This window comes from Zingiber officinale, chromosome 4B (assembly GCF_018446385.1).
Source record: "Zingiber officinale cultivar Zhangliang chromosome 4B, Zo_v1.1, whole genome shotgun sequence".
Lineage (NCBI taxonomy): Eukaryota > Viridiplantae > Streptophyta > Magnoliopsida > Zingiberales > Zingiberaceae > Zingiber > Zingiber officinale.
The window spans coordinates 15,369,060-15,388,934 of record NC_055993.1 but is presented as its reverse complement, the minus strand read 5'-3'; the positions used below and the strand labels follow the sequence as shown (position 1 = coordinate 15,388,934).

General features: G+C 38.8%; 1 protein-coding gene across 1 annotated transcript; it reads left to right on the top strand.

Annotated features, from left to right (window-relative positions):
- Positions 1–5,968: 5,968 nt before the first annotated feature.
- LOC121974779 (calcineurin subunit B-like) lies at positions 5,969–19,597 on the top strand. Its single transcript, XM_042526004.1, has 7 exons — positions 5,969–6,239; positions 6,317–6,441; positions 6,533–6,629; positions 6,729–6,838; positions 14,082–14,156; positions 18,951–19,022; positions 19,243–19,597. Exons 1-6 carry the CDS (start codon positions 6,170–6,172, stop codon positions 18,999–19,001), a joined length of 528 nt encoding a protein of 175 aa, XP_042381938.1. The 5' UTR covers positions 5,969–6,169; the 3' UTR covers positions 19,002–19,022; positions 19,243–19,597.
- Positions 19,598–19,875: the final 278 nt, after the last annotated feature.

Here is a 19,875-nt window from a genome sequence, read left to right as displayed (position 1 = left end):
TTTAAGATATGGCTTAAAAAGTACACTGGTTGTTCTTCGCCGCTCGGCCTTACTAATGCTGAGCCCACAGCATGCTCAGTTGAAGATAAATAAATGCGGAGTGGCTCACCTACGGTCGGTTTTGCCAACACGGGTAAGGAATTCAAGTAAGTCTTCAGTTCCTCAAATGCCCGATCGCACTCCTCGTCCCATTGAAGCTTGGTGGCTTTACGGAGAATCTTGAAGAATGGCAGGCTCCGGTCGGCGGTCTTAGAGATAAACCTTGACAGCGTCGTTATCCGACCGGTGAGACGCTGTACCTCTCGGAGATTTCTGGGAGGCGGCATGCCTTGTAATGCCTTTATCTTGCTGGGGTTCGCCTCTATGCCCCGCTCGGTCACAATGTAACCCAGGAAGCGCCCGCCTTTTGCTCCGAACAGGCACTTTGAGGGTTAAGTTTGACGTCATATCTTCTTAATGTTTGGAAGGTCTCCTCCATATCTGCATAGAGATCGGCCGCCCGAAAGGATTTGATAAGTATGCCATCCACGTACACTTCCAAGTTGCGTCCGATCTGCTTCCTGAAGACCTTGTTCATCAGACGCTGGTAGGTGGCTCCTGCGTTCTTTAGCCCGAACGGCATTACATTGTAGCAGTAGGTGTCGTCCGCCGTGACGAAGCTGACCTTCTCCCGGTCTTCTCGGGCGAGCGGCACTTGATGGTAGCCTTGGTATGCATCCAGCATGCATATCAGCTCGCACCCCGGCTGTGGAGTCCACCAGTTGATCGATCCGGGGCAGGGGGTAGAAGTCTTTCGGGCATGCCTTGTTCAGGTCCCGGAAATCGATGCAGACTCTCCACTTGTTGCCCGGCTTGGAGACCAGAACCACATTTGCAAGCCAACTCGGGAATTGTACTTCCCTTATGTGGCCAACCTCCAGAAGCTTCTCTACCTCCGCCCGGATGATTAAATTCTGCTCCGCGCTAAAGTCCCTCTTCCTTTGCTTCACCGGTCGAGCGTCCGGCCAGACGTGAAGTTCATGCTGCGCTACGCTTGGCGAGACCCCTGGCAGCTCATGGGTCGACCAAGCGAAGACGTCGCAATTTCGCCGTAGGCATTTGATCAACTTCTCCTTCTGCTTCTCCTCCAGATCGGATGCTATGAAGGTGGTGGCCTCCGGTCGGGAAGAGTCAATCTACACCTCCTCTTTTTCTTCATAAACCAGAGAAGGTGGTTTCTCGATTATAGTATTTACCTCGACTCGCGGCACTTTCCGAGCGGACTTGGATTCGGCTCGGACCATCTCCACATAGCATCTCCGAGCCGCCAGTTGATCTCCCCGCATCTCCCCTACTTGATCTTCCATCGGGAACTTGATCTTCTGGCAGAAGGTAGAGACGACCGCCCAGAACTCGTTGAGCACCGGTCGTCCCAAGATGACGTTGTACGCAGAAGGAGCATCAACCACGATGAAGGTGGTGGTCTTTGTCCTTCTGAGCGGCTCCTCGCCCAACGAGATAGCTAGCCGGACCTGGCTAACCGGCAAGATTTCGTTCCCAGTGAACCCGTAGAGGGGGGTCGTCATTGGCAATAGTTCAGCTCGGTCTATTTGCAGTTGGTCGAAGGCCTTCTTGAATATTATATTGACCGAGCTGCCTGTGTCAATGAAAATGCGGTGAATAGTATAGTTGGCTATTACCGCTCGAATGATCAGGGGGTCATCGTGTGGGACTTCAACTCCTTCGAGGTCCCTAGGCCCGAAGCTGATCTCGGGTCCACTCGCCCTTTCCTGGCTGCAGCCGACCGCATGGATCCTTAGCTGCCTTGCGTGTGCCTTTCTGGCTTTATTGGAATCTCCGCCGGTCGGGCCTCCGGCGATGATGTTGATCTCTCCCCGAGATGCGTTGCCCCTATTTTCCTCCTCCCGAGCGGAAGGTCGAGGTCGCTCATACGACGCCCGATGGTGGGCTCTGAGCTGCTGACGATGCTGCCGCTCGGGGGATCTCCTTTCTACCCTTTGAACGGGGCTCCTTTGTCGATATCGCCGGTCTGGTGAAGGCGATCGGCGGCGGTAGCTCCTTGGCGTAGGATGAGCAATGGGGGGTAGGCTCCGACAGTCGCGGGTGTTGTGAGTAGCCGACTGATGGAGTGAACAAAACATCGGGGTTCATACCTTCCCCTTGGGCTTGGGCCGATCAGCCGTGACTTGCTGGACAACGTGCGGCCGAGTGTGCTGATGAGGACGGGCGGCTTCGGCTCTCGGTCCTCTGGGTGGCTGGTGACTGACGGGCTGCTTCCGCTCGGCGGAAGCTGGTTGGTCACTCAGGGCTTCTTTCCTTCTCGTCGCCTGGGCTTCCTCCACATTGATGTATTCGTTGGCCTTGCGCAGCATGTGGTCGTAGTCCCGAGGCGGTTTCCGGATGAGCGAGCGGAAGAAGTCACCGTCCATGAGCCCTTGCCTGAACACGTTCATCATTGTTTCCGAGGTGACCGTTGGAATGTCCATGACCACCTGGTTGAAGCGCTGAATGTACGCTCGAAGCGGCTCCCTCGCGCCTTGCTTGATGGCAAATAGGTTGACGCTTGTCTTCTGGTGGCGCCTGATGCTTGCAAAATGATGGAGGAACGCCGTTCGGAATTCCCTGAAACTTGTGATAGATCCGTCCGGCAGTCTCCGAAACCACCGATGCGCCGATCCCGAAAGCGTGGTGAGGAACACTCGGCATTTCACACCATCTGTGTATTGATGCAGAGTGGCAGTGCTGTCGAACTTACCCAGATGGTCGTCTGGGTCGGTCGTTCCATTGTATTCCCCGATCGCAGGGGGCGCATAATGCTTCGGCAGTGGATCACGCAGGATGGCATCTGAAAACTGTCGGTTGATCCGCTCGGGTGACGCGTCCGTTCGGGGCGCTTTTCCTTTTCTGACGTCCCGGACGGGTGCTTCGTCCGATGAAGATCCCTTGTCTTGATTAGCTTGCGCTACCTCCGAGGGCGTCTGGAACAGAGCCCGATGAAAAGGTATCGGGGCGGGCGGCGCCCCCATGTGGGTGCCGGCAGGTCCCTTATTCTGCCCCCATATTGAGAGCTGCTCCTGCCGGTCTTCGAGTGGCGCTCGGCCCCCCCGAGGCTGATGTCGCCTGCTGCGCTGCCCGCTCGGCCTGAGCTTTCTGCTGCTGCTCCATGATTTTTGCTGCTCGCGCTTGGACGAGTGCTTCGAGCTCCTCGGGAGAGAGCGTTACCAGAAGTTGACGTCCAGCTTCTTCCATCTTCTAGGCTCGGATTCAGGTGTGTTCCCACAGACGGCGCCAATTTGATCCTGTTCGAGCGCTGAGTCGACGGACGCTGGGGACGTGGCACGCTCCGCTGTCTCCGATTGGTGACGTATATTTCCGTCGAACCTGCAAAGAAGCCGAGCCGGGAGGGGTTTCCCGGCGACAGCCCTCCGATGCTCAAGTCAGGCAACGAGAGAGGCAACGTAATATGGCTACAGTAAAGATTTGCGCATACCTTTGTCGACGTCTGGGGTCCTTATATAAGACCCCAGGGAGGCGTGGGCACGCTTCTTGATGCGTGCACGCTTCCCCAAACATACATTAACGAGCCTGTGTCAGAAAAGTACCCCTGACGTCATTCCACAATCGTCCGAGCATATCCCGGATGTGACAGTGGAAGTTTCAGCCGTATGATCCTATGTACGGCTCGGCCGCCAACTCTGCTGCTTGTCGACGGCAGGTGTCTCGAGGATGATGTTATCCCCTGTCTCCTTTGTCCTCTTGCGTTCCCTGTCTATTCCAGGGTCGAGCGGGTCGGCCGCTTGGCAGGCGTATTACTTCTGTCGCCAGTTGTAGGTATTGGTCCGACCAGGAGGACTCCCGGCCGTATGCTCGGATGAGATTGCTCCTACCTCTGTTGCCTGGTGCCCCGGCCGAACAGACATCCCACTCGGCCCTGAAACCTTTCTACCTTGAGCATCGGAAACCCGACCCCTAGTCGGGTTGTCTTTCATTTGGCTCGGGGGATTCCCGCCGGTCGGCCCTCTCAGTCCGGTCGGTCGGGTATCAGGGTTGCATCTCTTGACCTTTGACCTCCACATGTCGTTGACTTTCCGCCAACGAGGGTCTCCCGTCCTTATCACCGGATCATATAGCATGCTGAAAATTTGGTATGCTAAAACTGTAAGTATCTCATGGTAGTTTTAATGTGATCAACAAAGTCAAGTTAAATCCTATTGTGATTTGATGTCTTGTGTTTAAGTATGCAGGAACTTAGGAGCACAGGAAGTCAAGTGAAAGACGCAGCTAGCGAGAAGGACGGCATGGGAGAGAGTCAAAGGGCTCGGTGCGTCTGAGAGATGAGGTGCTACGAAAGAGTACGCTAGCGGACAAGAAGGAGACGCGCGGCTTTTCCAAGGGACGAGAAGCTGGAGTAGAAGGTTGCTTGAGAAGGTCGGGAAATGGGTTCGAGTGAGCCCTATTCCGAATGGCTGAAATCACCCAAGCAAACAGAATCGGAGTAAAAAAATCCAGACATGAAGTCAATCGGAAGTTGACTCTGCTCCGAGCGCCCAGAGCTATTTCAAGCGCCCGGAATCCGGATGCCCGAAGCTATTCCAGGCGCTCGGATCACCCAAGGTAGCCAAGGTGCCCCTGAGTGTGAAGGCTGGTCGCGGGCTGGTTCAGCTCGATCTGGGCGCCTGGAACCGGTCTAGGTGCCTGGACTAGAAAGTTTATCGACAAGCCACATGTCGCGATCCATTGCGACATGGATAAAATTCTATCCATACTTAGGCGCCCGAAACCCTTCCAGGTGCCCGGAGCAGGGCTATAAATATAGTCTTGATCTCAGTAGTTTACAATAACACTTGGAAACGATTCTTTTTTTTGTTCTACTACTTATTTGTGAGCTGTCAACATTGCAAGAGACTACTCCGCCCCAAGGAATTTTTTAGTGAACTTTAATTGTCTTGGATTAGCAATCCTCTGATTACAAATCAAGTAACTCTTTCAGTGCTTCTGTCTTTAGTTAATTTACTTCTTATTTCTTTTTATACAAGTGTTTGGTTTAATTAAGATATAAGTTCATAAAAGTTTTCTTTTATATTTTTCAGGACTATTCATCTCCTCTAATCGACCGCTAGGGAACCAACAAAAACTTCAGTATATCAAAATTTTGATATAATATACTGGTCGTATCAAAAATTTTGATATACTCAAAATTTTAATATACCGAAAATACTTTAACATCAAGAAACATGATCAATTCAAAAGTCAACAATACCTATGTTTGTAAGAACAAAATATTAATAAATGAACAGATTTTAAAATATATATAATCAATCATTGATTGCAAAATAAACTATATCAATATCTGTAGATGAATATAATTTGTTTATTATGCCACTAGATTCAATAGGATAAATAAAAATTAACCTATATTGTCATCACTTATATCATGTGTTACTCATGCTCGCACAGACTGATATAGTTGACTTATACAAAAATATTATTATCAATAGATTTAAGATTGATTTCCAGCGGACACCAAATATCTTACTAATTCTGTTATCATTGAATAAAATCCTACGTAATTCATCTCCTTTTATTACTCTAAAGCAACTGCCGGATAACGATTTCACTGTATCAATTATGTGTCACCTCCTTTAGCTTCGACTAACGCAATATTGTCCATAAAATTACTATACTCATAAAAAAATATCATATAGAATACTACCTTTTAGTATTACAAAAAATTAGTTTAATCCTTTGCCCCGTCATTCTTCCTCTTCATTTGAGAAATGATAATCCTTTACAAACGAAATTTTTTTTTTAGAATTTTTAAAGATCAATGGTATTTAAAATATTAATAACTTTTATATAAAATTATAATTTCATACTGCATCAGAATATCTTTTAAATCATATGTATTATTTACTTATATATAAATATATACTTTATTAGTTCAAATCATATCACGCAATTCCACGTCTCCCGCAAATGAGATGAAACAGACAACTAGGTCTCTCTCTCTCGTCTCGATCGCTCTTCTTCGTGATCTCCGAACGGCGACTTCGTCCACACACCATTTCCCTCGATTCATCCACCTTCATCGATCGATCCCCATTTCTTAAATTTGAACCTCGCGCTGGGAGCGAAGGAGCAAGAGTTGAAGAAAGGGGACTCGTTCGCCATGGGGAACGCTTCTTCCATGCTCACGCAATACGACATCGAGGAAGTCCAAGAACACTGCAACTATCTCTGTACCGTCTTCGCTCATCACTCTTCCCGATCATTGGCTGCATTTCTTCTTTATTAATTTTTTCCTTCCTGATTTTAGTTTCGCAGCAGGAGATTGTCGCCCTCTACAATCGCTTCTGCCAGCTCGATCGCACTGCGAAGGGCTTCATCTCTTCGGACGAGTTCCTCTCCATTCCCGAGTTCTCCCTCAATCCCCTCTCCCAAGTTCGCCACTTTCATCGTTTTCTTACTCTTTGGATCCAACCGCAGTTGATTATCGCAATTTTACGTTTTCCCCTTCGCTTTTCTTCTGCAGAGGCTGCTTAAGATGGTTGATGGGTTGAACTTCAAGGACTTTGTTGCCTTCTTGTCAGCGTTTAGCCCGCAAGCCACCCCCCAACAGAAGGTCGAACGTGAGTAGTTCGTCCAATCCATCTCGTTCTGGGATCTTTTGGTTATTTGATTTTTCTCAATTGAATGGTTTCTTCTTGTTGGGTTTTGTTGTTTTGTAGTCATTTTTAAAGTGTATGATGTTGATGGTAAAGGGAGAGTCACTTTCAAGGACTTGCTGGAGGTGCTTCGCGACTTGACGGGTTCATTCATGTCAGAGGAACAGAGAGAGGTTAAACCCAAAAATCCTAGTCTACCCTTCTCCATCTTGTTATCTGCCTTTCTTTGCTGATATGATATCATGTTGGTTTTCCTGGCATACTAGCTAATCCATTTGTATTTTTTCGAGTTTCTATTGCTGTTACTAATTCATTCAGTGAATTGCAAATATGCTTAGTAGCTCTTTGCAACCTCCACATAAGAAGTCCAAGCTATGAGAACAAGTAAGCATGTCTATTAACAGGATTTTATAAGATTTGGAATATTTACTAATGAATTAGTTAAAATTCCTTCGACAACTTGCTGGATGTTGCTAGTGTTTGTGCTCCTCTATCATAATTAGTCATTGCCAATTTATGATTAGATGATGTAGAGTTCCAGCTTCAACATGGTAGATCGCTGCCAATATCTGCATCTTGAAAAGGAGTTGCATACTCCATTGCTTGATGCGAGTGGAATCTCAGTGCCCAACTCCTAATTGATTCACCTTGTAAAAAGATAGCATCTTTGCACTTCCTTGTGAACCTACTGGGCCCATCATTACCATCCTCTATAAAGAATACTTTTATCTGTTCACCTAAGAATGCCTGATCTTTCTCACCATCCATAATGCATATAGGCTGCCTTGTGAGGCAAATATCTCACAGGTTGCATTTCTTTTATTTTCAAATTTTCATCCAATGTAAGCTACATAATTTCTAAATCCTGATTCTGGTGCAACTATGCCTCTTGAATCCTAGGAATAACAATTTTGTCAATCCATAATTCTTATGGAACAATAAGCAACTTTTAAATTCATAATCAAATAAAAGAAAGGGGACAAATTCATATAAGAATGATTGACAACTGAAAATGAACAGGACAAAAGAAAACCTAACTTCTTGTGACGGCTAATGTTTGGTCATTTGAAATAACTGATCGGTCTTGTTTTTATCTCGAGGGTAAAGCAATGCCAGATCCAAATATAGACTAATTACAATAAATAGGATGCTTAACTGTTGCTTGAGGTAATTGAATATGGGAGCGTCGATTATATTAATGAGTTATAAGGGGAAAAGGGAAAGCTTTCTTTAGTCACTTTCATCTTTCTGATATATAGAATAGAGATCTGATTATGATTTATTATATTTTAAGAAGAAAAGAAGAATAGCGCATGCATAAGCAAAATGTTTTAAATCTAATATAGTTATTTTTTTTTAAGGAACCTCGGTCTTGCATTTGTAAGTTGTTATGGCTCCTATAAGTTGGACCTAGACCTGTCTGCTATTCTTTTCATATTTGTGATGGTTTAGTCTTGCATTTATAAGTTGTTATGGCTCCTATAAATTGGACCTAGACCTAACCCTGGACTAGATCTGACTCGGTCTGGGCTGGTTGCCTGTTGACCAGGTCGCCGGGCCGAACCGTAACCGGCCTGGCAGGTACGTTTCCATTCCCCTAAAAATCAGCGAATCGCCGATTCGGCCCACTAGTTACAGTTCTTCTTTTTTTTTTTAAATGAGTAGCTGCAGGAAGAAGGGGAGCCTTGGCGCAACGGTAAAGTTGTTGTCATGTGACCAAAAGGTCATGGGCTCGAATCCTAGAAACAGCCTCTTGCAAAAAGCAGGGTAAGGCTGCGTACAATGGATCCTTCCCCGGGATCCGCATGGCGAGAGCTTCGTGCACCGGGCTGTCCTTTTTTTTTGTAGCTGCTGGAACCACTAGTTACTAGTAAGCGGTTCCTAGCTGTTGGGGGTGGGGTGGGATAATATTTTTTGGATATTTTTTCAACGGCTAAGATCATTTGACTTTTTTTTATCAATGACTATGATTTAATGTCCGTTACTATCCAAACTCTATAAATAAATAGTTCATTCCATCATTTCCACACACATCTTCTTTATTCTCATTCTCAATTTCGCATTCTCTACACATTTTCAACTCTAAGTCTCTATTTCTATACACTTTCATTTCTAACTTTCAACTACAATGGAGGAGATCGTGGAGGTTCATCATCTCGATCTCGGAAGGGAATGGAAATAGTGAATTTGCACGATAACCCCAACATTCAATCCACTGATGATGAGACTAAGTACCTTTCGACACATGAAATACAAGGAAGTATTGATGCAATTACTTCTAAGGTTCGAGAAATCCTTCCTCTAAAATCTTCTATTTTCACTAAACATTTTGAGAATGTCACTTTTACATCGGGAGAATTGCGTGCAAAAAGTAAGCACCATGCTTCCTATAAATTCCAAGTCGGCACCGGCTATGGGTTATTGAAATGATACATAGAAACGAATCACCCGATATTCGTTGTTGAAATGATACATAGAAACGAAGCACCCGATAAAATATGGACTTAACCGTTCTCAAACACAATTATCTAGATTTTCTTCAACTAGTGGTAGTACTGATTTTGGTTTATTTTTATATTCTAATAATAAATTAAGAGAATCATTAATTAAATTTATTTTCATAAAATATCTTTCTTTTAGTTTTGAATCTAAATGCACATTTGAATATTTTTATAAAGAATTTCTACTAAATGTGTTCCTAGGATTACACTTACTCATACAATTAAAAAATTAGTAAAACAAGGAAAAAATAATTTAATTTATAAATTTAGTAAATTAAATAATAAAGTTTCTTTATGTTCCGATATTTGGAGTGATTATTGGCAAATACATTTGTATATGAGTGTGACTTGTCATTGGATCGATAACTCTTGGAACCTCAAAAAAAAAAAAAGATTGTTAACTTATAAAGTTTTTGATGCATCGCATACTACACATAACATTGCACAATTATTATGTTCAATTTTAGTAGAATATGGATTAACTCATACAATATTTTTAATATTATTACATAACGCTAGTTCTAATGCCGCTTGTATAGAACTAAAATTTGTTTGTCAACCTGTTATTGGTGGTTTATTTTTTCATATTCGTTGTGTATGTCATGTTTTCAATTTATGTATTCAAGATGGATTAAAAATTTTAGAAAATCATATTGAACCAATTAGAATTGCAATTTCTTATTTATGGTCGCATCCATCTATAATGAAACAATAGGGTAAGTTTTGTAAAACTAATGAAATGAGATTTAAAAAATTTCTACGTGATGTACCAACACGTTGGAATTCAACATATCAATTATTATAAGATTCATTTCGATATAAAGAATTATTATATTTATTTTTTACACAAAATACTAATACTAATATATTTATTTTCACAACAATGGAATATTTGTAGTAGTATTTATGAATTTTTAAAAGTATTTAACGATGCAACCGAACAACTTTTCGATGTTTATTATCACACTGCTCATTTAGTTTTAGAGAATATTTCTAGTATAATATTAGTTTTAAAAGAATATATTAATAATGAATCTTTATCTTCTTGCATATAGCTATGAAAACTAAATGGAAAATTTTTTGTTTAATTCATGAAATTTATTTAATTGCATTTGCTTTAGATCTTTGATTTAAATTGGAAGTTTTACAAGAAATGTTAACTTTGTATTATGATGCTTTAATTCCATTTAAAGATTCTTCTTCTCTTGATCCAGTTAATATTATATATAATGTTAGAATTTATTTATATGATATTTATTATCCATATTATATAAAACATACAAACTAATATTTCTGAAACACAACAAACTACCATTAGTAATTTAAACTTACAAAAACACAATTTTTATTAAAAGAACGGACAAAACGTCCATGAAAATCCTCAAGTTTCACATGAACTTGAGAATTATTTTACGACTTCTTTTAATTTTAATGAAACAAATAACGAAAATTTCAATATCCTAAAGTGGTGGTGACAGAAGGCTCAAAGCTTTCCCGTTCTCTCCGTGATTGTAAAAGAAATTTTAGCTTGTTGTTGCTATATAGTAGGCGTTCAGTGTTGGCAACAACATATTAGAAAAATGATGATCAACTTTGTCTCCTGGCTCATTGGAAGCCCAAGCATTACTCGATGATTGGACCAGAGCCGAAAAAAGAATCTAAGGAATGCAACTTTCAGATGACAAAATCAAAAATTTTGATACCGAAGGAACAAATACAACGGGAACGGAAAATGAAAGTGAGTAATAATGCCACTTCCTAATTTAAAAGGGTAAAAATATAAAAGAACTACATGGGCTTTGATTTCCCGGTACCTTAAAGGGATACGTAGGCAACTTAAATAAGTACAAGCTATTTTTTAAAAATAAATTTTAAAATTTTTAATTTAATAATCTTCAACTATGGCAAACAGTGAACCGGCGGTTCTGAACTGTGAACTGTAACCATCTTGGGCAGTTAAGGCTAAGGGTCGACCTGTTAGGAACCGTCAAACCGGTGGTTTCGAACCCTCTAACCGTCGGTTCTAAAGCGTGGTTGGTTTAGTTGGACCATTTTAAGTTTTCTCATGTAAACCTAATGTTACATTCTAACCTCACGTTTTCATTTGAATCCTAATGACACATTAGACTATTGATAATTACAACATTGTTAGACATAACATGATGGACGCTGTCAAATAGTTGTTTTCCAACCTAGATTTACTTGGATCAGGGATTTGGCAATGTCAGGGTAAATCAATTTGATAAAATCAGGCTTCTCAATCACTTTGATCGCATTACTAATCCTGAAACTTTTTTTTTCCGATTTGTGTAATTGAAAAACAGAGCTATGCTATTAAATTCGAGCAGAAAAATTGGATTTTGAGATACACATTATGAGGAATTTGACTTTTATCTCATTCAATGTGTTTGATAGAAAAATTAATCTTGCTAGACAAAAGCATACATGATACGGTGATGAAGAGGGACCCACCAAAGATGGGTCAAAGTAGGGAAGAGCGGCTGACGTGGAGGTCCAAGTCAAAATAGTACAAAGTATAGGCCCATAGATTAGGCTTAGTTGCCCGAACGGGCCTCCAATGCTAGTCAGGCATGACTGCCCGGACAACCATCCTCTGAAAACTTGTGACTAGGGTTAAGAGACAAACAATAAATCTCTCGGACCACCGTCCCTACCGATCGGACGACATGCCCGGTCTGACAAAAGGCAGTCTTCCGACAACAAGAAGGTCGAGTGAAGGAAAATAGCTTTGTTCAGTACAACCAAGCTGGGGTGTCCTTGTCAAGCGGCCTCCGATCGGCCTAGGCCCCATCTGTATATCTCATCGTACCCTTTTGGAAGTTTGTACCACTGACAACAAAGCATGTCTAGCAGGCAAATCGTACTTTAGAAGTTTCTAGCCTGTCACATCATGCATTTGTGTGCTCGCTTAAGAAAAGGTGTTAGAGACACTTTTTGACTTATTTTCTCCTAGGATGCTTTGGAAAACGTGCATATGCTTTGAGATGTGTGCACAAATGCTGACACTATAAAAGGGGGTTTCCATTGCGGAGGTATGTGATATCTTGTTGTTCTACACGCTCTAGCTACTGTTCCTATTGTTGTTCTTCACTGAGCTGAGGACTGACTTGAGTGTCGGAGGGTCAACGCCGGGAACTCCTTCCTGGCTGACACTAACGCTCCTAATTTTGCAGGATAGCGAGGAGTCTCCATCAAGTCAACCGCAGAGCCACGTTCCCAGCTTACCGTCTTCTCTGCTTTCGAATAGAATCAATACATTTCAATATATCAAAATAGTCAGAGAATACTGGAAACTCTGAACTCATCTTGATATGCTTTTGTTGTTCCACATCGAATGCATCTCAAACATCTTATACCAGTTTATATGTGTAATAGACTGAGGAGACTTGAAGAGATAAGATCCCTGTTTTGGGCAGAGAGATTAAAACTGCCAAAAATTGTGAGCAAAATCACAATTCCAACACAGTCAAAAGGTCCAGAAGCTATCACCTCAAATATTTCTGAAACATTTGCCTTTAACCTTTTTTTTGTCTTTTGTTTAAAATCTTCATGCTAACCTTTGGGAATTCATGGTTCAAGTTCTCATGCTACATTCTTTAGCAAGTGCCACTTCAAATATTTCTGAAACATTTGCCTTTAACCTTTTTTTGTCTTATTTGTTTTTAAATCTTCATGCTAACCTTTGGGAATTCATGGTTCAAGTTCTCATGCTACATTCTTTAGCAAGTGTCACTTCAAGTTAATATGAGATTTGGATAACATAATATCATTATAGCATACATTTCAAATGTCAGATTACTTATATACATTTATTTTAAGAAACATAATATAGTCCTACGTTATATCAATTTGAGAGCATGAAAAGCTTCTTATTCGAATTATCTGATTGGGTTTATGTGCTCCTATCAATCCTCATCCATGTCAAGTTGATAGGGGAAGTTCACTGATCTTGATGTCAAACTGCTTGTTGTGATTCACAATCAGATGTGTCAAGAGAGATGGAGGAAGACTAGTTTTTAATTTAGATAGTGTCATTATTATTTGATTGATATTGAGTAAACTGGAGAAATTTTGTGCGAAGTTAGTTTGCTTGTTGGACAAGATCTAGTGGATACTGTATGTAGGGATTACATCTTGATATTTGTGTTTGCCCAAAGTACTGCTTTTTATTTAAGATTCTTTACAATATAATAATGACCCCTTCACTGTTATAAACAATATAAATAGATTTGGCTAGATCTCCTTGTAGTTCCTAGTAGTAGCCAAACACAACAGCATAGTTATTTGATAAGGCATTTTGTATCACTATGCTACTATATTTTTATTCAGTTGCTTGTTGTCAACATCAATTAAGGGATATGGCATTTGCCACAATTGAGAGCCATTACCAGAGTTTAAATATCTTTTCACAACATAAGATCACCTGGAAAGGTTGAATTTTATCTACAATCTTGGAGATCAAATCACCAAGGAAAAATTCAAAGACAGTCACATTGTATCATGAAATGGAACCAACCCCATAGGGTAAACATTCGTGATATTTGTTGTCATATTATTCAGGCTTTATTGTGGTTGTACAGTAATATCATTATTTGTTTAATTCCTCCCCTTTATCTGAGTTATTCTTTAATGAAAGTAGATTTGCATCTATTTATGTTTTTTAGATTGTAAAGTATGGCATTTAAATTTGGTATTGTGTTTAAAACACAAGGGGTGTTAACTATGAATAGAAAACCTAATACACCTTATTGTCATATGGCAAGGAGCAGTTAAACCTTGTATTGATATGTCATATATGATTTCGTGATACACGTGGATTTACATGCATCTTTGGAGAATAGAGAACGCTTCGAGAACCATCTAACTCCTGGTATTCCTATTTACTTTTTTACAGAAAGTTTTAGGTCAGGTTTTGGAGGAGGCAGGATACTCAAGAGAATCATCACTTTATGTGGAGGACTTCATGAAGGTACTAATCTCGTTTTTAGCCATTGGCTTCTATGTTTAGTAACAACTGAAATATAGCTTGATTTGTGTGTTCTTTTACCCATGACTGAAAGATTGTCTTTGACATTAAGCCATCATATTGACATTAAGTTGCCTGTATATATTGACTACAGATTATCTTCGACATTAAGCCATCATATTGACATTAAGCTGCCGTACATATTAACTACAGATTATGATGCTCTTTCTATTCTTTACATTCATAATTCTAATATTTTGAAGAGATATACATTCTAGGTTCATAGTGCATCAGATTGATCATTATGTTCTTTAAAGGTTGATGAGATCAACGTTTGAAATGTCGTTTCGTGCCGCTCGGCATGAACAGTTTTTACCGTTCCGCCGAGCGGCCGAAACCGGCACGGGAGGCGTCCCCGTCTCAACGGCGCTGGAGGAGACGCGGGACGCCTCCTTCGGCGCCGGAGGAGACGCAGGACTCCTCCGGCGGCGTCCCGCGATGCCTTCGGCACTGAAGGCGTCGTGCGCAACGCCTTCTGCAGCGCCGAAGGCGTCGCGCACGATGGCTTTTGCGGCGCCGGAAGCATCCGACAGGGTCGCCGGACGCCCCTCGCGGGATCGCGCCGCGATGATCGCTGCGCGATCTCGCGTACTGCCGCGAGTTTTTTTTTTTTTTTTTCTGTTTTTAATAATTATTTATTTTATTTAATTAATTTAAAAGAATTTCCAAGGAGGATGTGTGATATTTCTAGGAGCCTTTTATAAATCCTAATTAAATTATCCTAATAAAATATATAAAAAATATATTTAAAATTAAAATAAATTAAATAAATTTTATTAATTAATAATTTGAAAAAATAATATTTTAAATTTCATTTAAAATTTTTAAAAAATATATAATAATTCTTATTTATATTCTAATATATTTTTTATTATTTTAAATTTCATTTAAATTTTCAAAAAAAATTCTAAAAAATTTTAAAAAATTCTAAAAAATTTTAAAAAATTCTAATAAATTATATTTATATTCTGATATTTTTTTAAAAAAAATTTTACTTGATATTTTTTACTATTTAAAATATATATTATTTAATTAATAATTAATTAAATGAATAAATAGTTAATTTATATAATTATTATTAATATAAAGTAATATCTTGTATTAATTTATATAATTATTATTATTATTATTATTATAAATATTTCCATTTTAATTTAAATTATTAATATATCAATTCTATTTAAATAATTTTTTTTAATTATTTTTTTCTAATAATATTAAATTATTCAATAATTGAGAACTTATAATAAATCAATATATAACTTATTTTTATATATACAATAAACATATTTATCTTATAATTACTATAGATAAATAAAAAATACCGAAACTGTATCGGCACGGCACGATACGATACCGAAACCGTATCGTTCCGGTCTGAAACCGAAACCTCGGCACGGGTCGAAATTTTAAACCTTGGATGAGATTACTTTTTTTAGCTTGACTAGACCATTTTGGTTGAGGCTTTGAGTTATTTCCTATTCTCTACTAATCATTATCAAGGTGTGTTAATCAGTCCAAATTACTTGGAGTAATCTAGATGAATCTTAACTTTGTGGAAGGCTATATTGCTAACAATATTCACATCTCTTAAATTATTTCTAATTACAGTAACTTGAGTTTAGTTGCTCTACCCCTCACATGATTTTCAATTGATTCAACTTATCTAATTATATTTACGAAATATGATTATATTATCTCAACTTATTTTCTCTTGATTGTATAATCTAATAAAACTATGTTTTTAGTATCTCCTTACTGAATAATAGATCTAAAAATATGTAGAATTTTCACCAGTTTCTTGTTCATTCATTTTAAATCAAGTGGTGTATGATAATCACACAAGACACTATAAACTTCTTTTCATTTTAACCACCAATCTTTATTCTATTAAAAGATTAATAACTCTTATAGGAATTTCATACCCATCAGTTATTCACTTGATTCTTTCTTATTATTGAATCTACATTGCATATTTTTTAAGTTTTGTTCTACTTAACTTAAAACAACATTTAGGTCTTATTTACTTTTATAGAAAATTGGAAAAGATATTGAGAATAGAAATTGTGCCTATTGTTTACCCAAAAAGTTATCTAGGAAAGATGAAAACCGAATTGATGAGAGATGCCCTTTAATCTACCATTTTGATCCTGATTAACAAAATTTCTTATCCTTAGCAAAAGATGCTTACGTCTTTATAAAAGATACACACTCGTGACTCCATTAGAAAATAATACTTATGACCTTAGTTGGTCTATTTAGCATCACACTCATATTCATTGGATCTTATAATGAAGCTCCAGTGCTAAACTCGTGGCCACCAACTTTAGTTGGTTGTGTTGATTGGATAGATCAAGTTGGGCCGATCAGAGGAGCTAAAGCGGCAAAGTGGGTTGGGCAATTTGGTTGGCTAAGTGTTCTAGTTGGGCCAATCAAACCTAGTAAGTTGGTCGGTTTCATTGGCTAGGTAAGCTAGATAAGTTGATTTGTTAGGCAAGCTAGATGGGTTGTTCAGGTACTCTCCAGACCATCTGTTTGAGTTAGGTTGGCTGGATGGGTAGGTCGCACCAAGCTATGCGAATCAAATGACAAGTCTGATTATGTGACTGAACAAGCTATGGATTGATTGAACAGACCAATCAATGAATTGGACTAGCTTCTGTACAGGTTGGATAAGCTGGTCAGGTTGGGCAGCTCAATCGGGTCAAGCAATTGGATCACTTGGGGGCAAATTAGGTGGGGTGGGCAGATCATGTAAGTTAGATGCACAAAACAAGCTGAATGGATCGAGCTTTGCTAGACGAGTTGTAGAGGCTAAACATACAAGTCATTCATCATTTTATTTTTTCATCAATTAGAATAAACAAGCATAAGGATAACTTAAACAGTATCCATCCATCCATAATAATTGATACCTCCATTTTTTTCTCCATCTGAGTAAACAGGCCCTTAGTTGATAAAGTCTTACTCAAAAAATTCAAGTTTCAGATTTAATCTATATAACTCTCATCCATTAAGACAATATGGTATGTAAATAAGATACACCAAATTTATCTAGGTTCATTGTTGCTCATAAATCCTTCATTGGTAGAAAGAATTATATATTCTTTATTTAGTATTGTATAGTATTTATCATCATATTCATGATTTTCATAAAGAGTTATATTGTAAAAATAGGAAGTCCATATCTAGATCAATATGCATTTATCTACATACATGTATATCTAAATAATACATCAAAATAGAAGTTCAATTCCATAATTTTTTAGCTACATTTGCGTATTCATGTTTCAACCAATCCAAAATAATTGAGGTATTTGGTTGCTCTTTTAAATTAAACCATTGAGGTATAAACCTTCATTCCGGAGATCCAATTTCCAATTGAGCCTTTACATTTATGACTGGAAGACTGAGCCTTTATGATTATCACAGTATTGTCTACAATTAATAGCAATGATTTTTGTTCTAATTAATGGACTAAGCTCAATAGTTTATTAATTTATGGTTAGTTAATTCAGTATGGTAAATAATATAGACCTAGTACCTCAATGTAAATACCATGTAATAGTAGGGGCCTATTTGTAATTTTATGAGGACTTAGGAAGACTATCCAGCATGGTTGTGCTAAGTATCTGAGATAATTATATCCAAATTTTGTTACAATTGATCAATAGGGGTGTGTAGTGTCAACTCTCAGAGTATTAATATTTGAGTATCAATGTTCAACACGGTATCCAGATTCCAGAGGGTAGACAAGGAGTTCAAGAATAAGAGTTGGAATGAACAAAATGATATCACAAGACACTTGCCTCATGCAACCACTAGTTCTCATCAAAATGAGTAACACAAAATCAGTTTGACAATTCGTTGCACTAGGGCTGTCAATGCAATCTCCTAGAAGCAGCCATTTGTTAAGGAGAATAGGCCCATGATGATATCGGCTAGTACCAACCCGGATGATACTTGTTAGTAGAAATCAAAATGGTTTTGATCCAGCCAATCACGGAAACTGACATCAGATCGAGATGTTCAATCTTGGTCAATTGTCCTTTTAAAGGTGTGTTCCTGAACTAGTAGATTATGAATCAACTATTCTGTTTAGTTTTTGTGCAGTACTGTATAACCTCCAAATTCATGGCAATTATCTCAGTGCTTAGAGTCTTGAATTCAGTTCATTCAACAAAAAATATCTTGAGTTAATTGCTAAACATAGAAAATTTGAAGTATACAGAATTGTAACAATTACATCTAAATGTTTATGTAATATATCGATTATAATAGTTAGCTTGTTCAAAATTCTCAACTGCCCGTTAATCTATTTCTGTTGCATGTCCATGTAACTCTATTTCATAATCATGTCATATATGATAGTGAATTATTTATTTCAGTGCTCTAACCTTTGTAAATCAATCCTGTTGTATTAGTCGGTCTTACCTGATGTGGACCTGACACGTGCCCTTATTATTAACTAGTTTGGATAACAGATTAAATGATTAATAGATGTTTATAATTGCTTTAGCTATAAAAAGTAATGGACATAATCACTTTGGTTATATTTTTTTCAGAATTTCTTCAAATTCAACACACAATTAATTTCACAAATCTCATTCTATAGGACCTTTGTCTATACTTTTGCTTCTGGATATATCTATAGAGTTAAAGAGCTGTCGCTTTAAGCCTATAATTTAATCAGTTCGTTATTGTTTTGGTTTCCTAACCTTGTTCTACTTGTTCCAGGTTCTCTCCAAAGCAGGTTTGAAAATGGAGGTTGAAGTACCTGTGGATTAAATCGTATAGCGGGGGCAATAGGTTGGCTCATTATACACGCTACATAATTGCTGCAATAAAATGTTAATTATATATATATATATATATATATATATATATATATATATATATATATATATATATTTTCTTTCTTTTCCATGGTTGGACTTGGCCTAGTGGTGCTCACGTTCAATGTTCTATTGTAAAAGCATCTTTTGAAAAAGTGCTTTGGTGTAATTACCCTCATGGGTATTATTATTAGGGACCCTTTGCAGCAGTGGTAACCTTCCCTAGTGAGCAACAAAATGGGGCATAGAAGGGAGTCAACTGCGATTGAGGAGCCGACCAGAATTAAGTAGGAGGGCATGTTGATGACTCTCCTTATGATCAAGTACAACACAATTGACACTTCTCCACACTGAATTGATTATGATTTGTCATTGTTTGCCCCCCTTTTTGGATAACTTATTGGGCAGTATTGTTATGGCATCTTGAAGCAGAACCACAATTTACAAAGGTGAACTGGTAGACCCACCCACTATAGTTTTCTTATTTGTCATAATAAGATTAATTTATAGTTCTGCGAAGTATTAAAGTTTACTAGGTACTTTGAGATATGTGATTTATTATTGTTTTTCTCTGATTATTATTGAGAATGATTTGAGAACATTTTTTTGAGGTGGGAAAATTTTCTTTATGTTTGTTGATTTACTTTTGAATATTTCACATACCTATGGGATTGAACTTGAAATTAAAGAATTAAAAAATCAACAAAGGATGTAGATTGCGATAACTAAGCTACGTGCTTCCTGTTAAAACTTTTTTTTATCCAATTAAACTACTATAAACAGTCAATTGAATTGGGTATATAAAATGATCCAAATGCAACCTAATT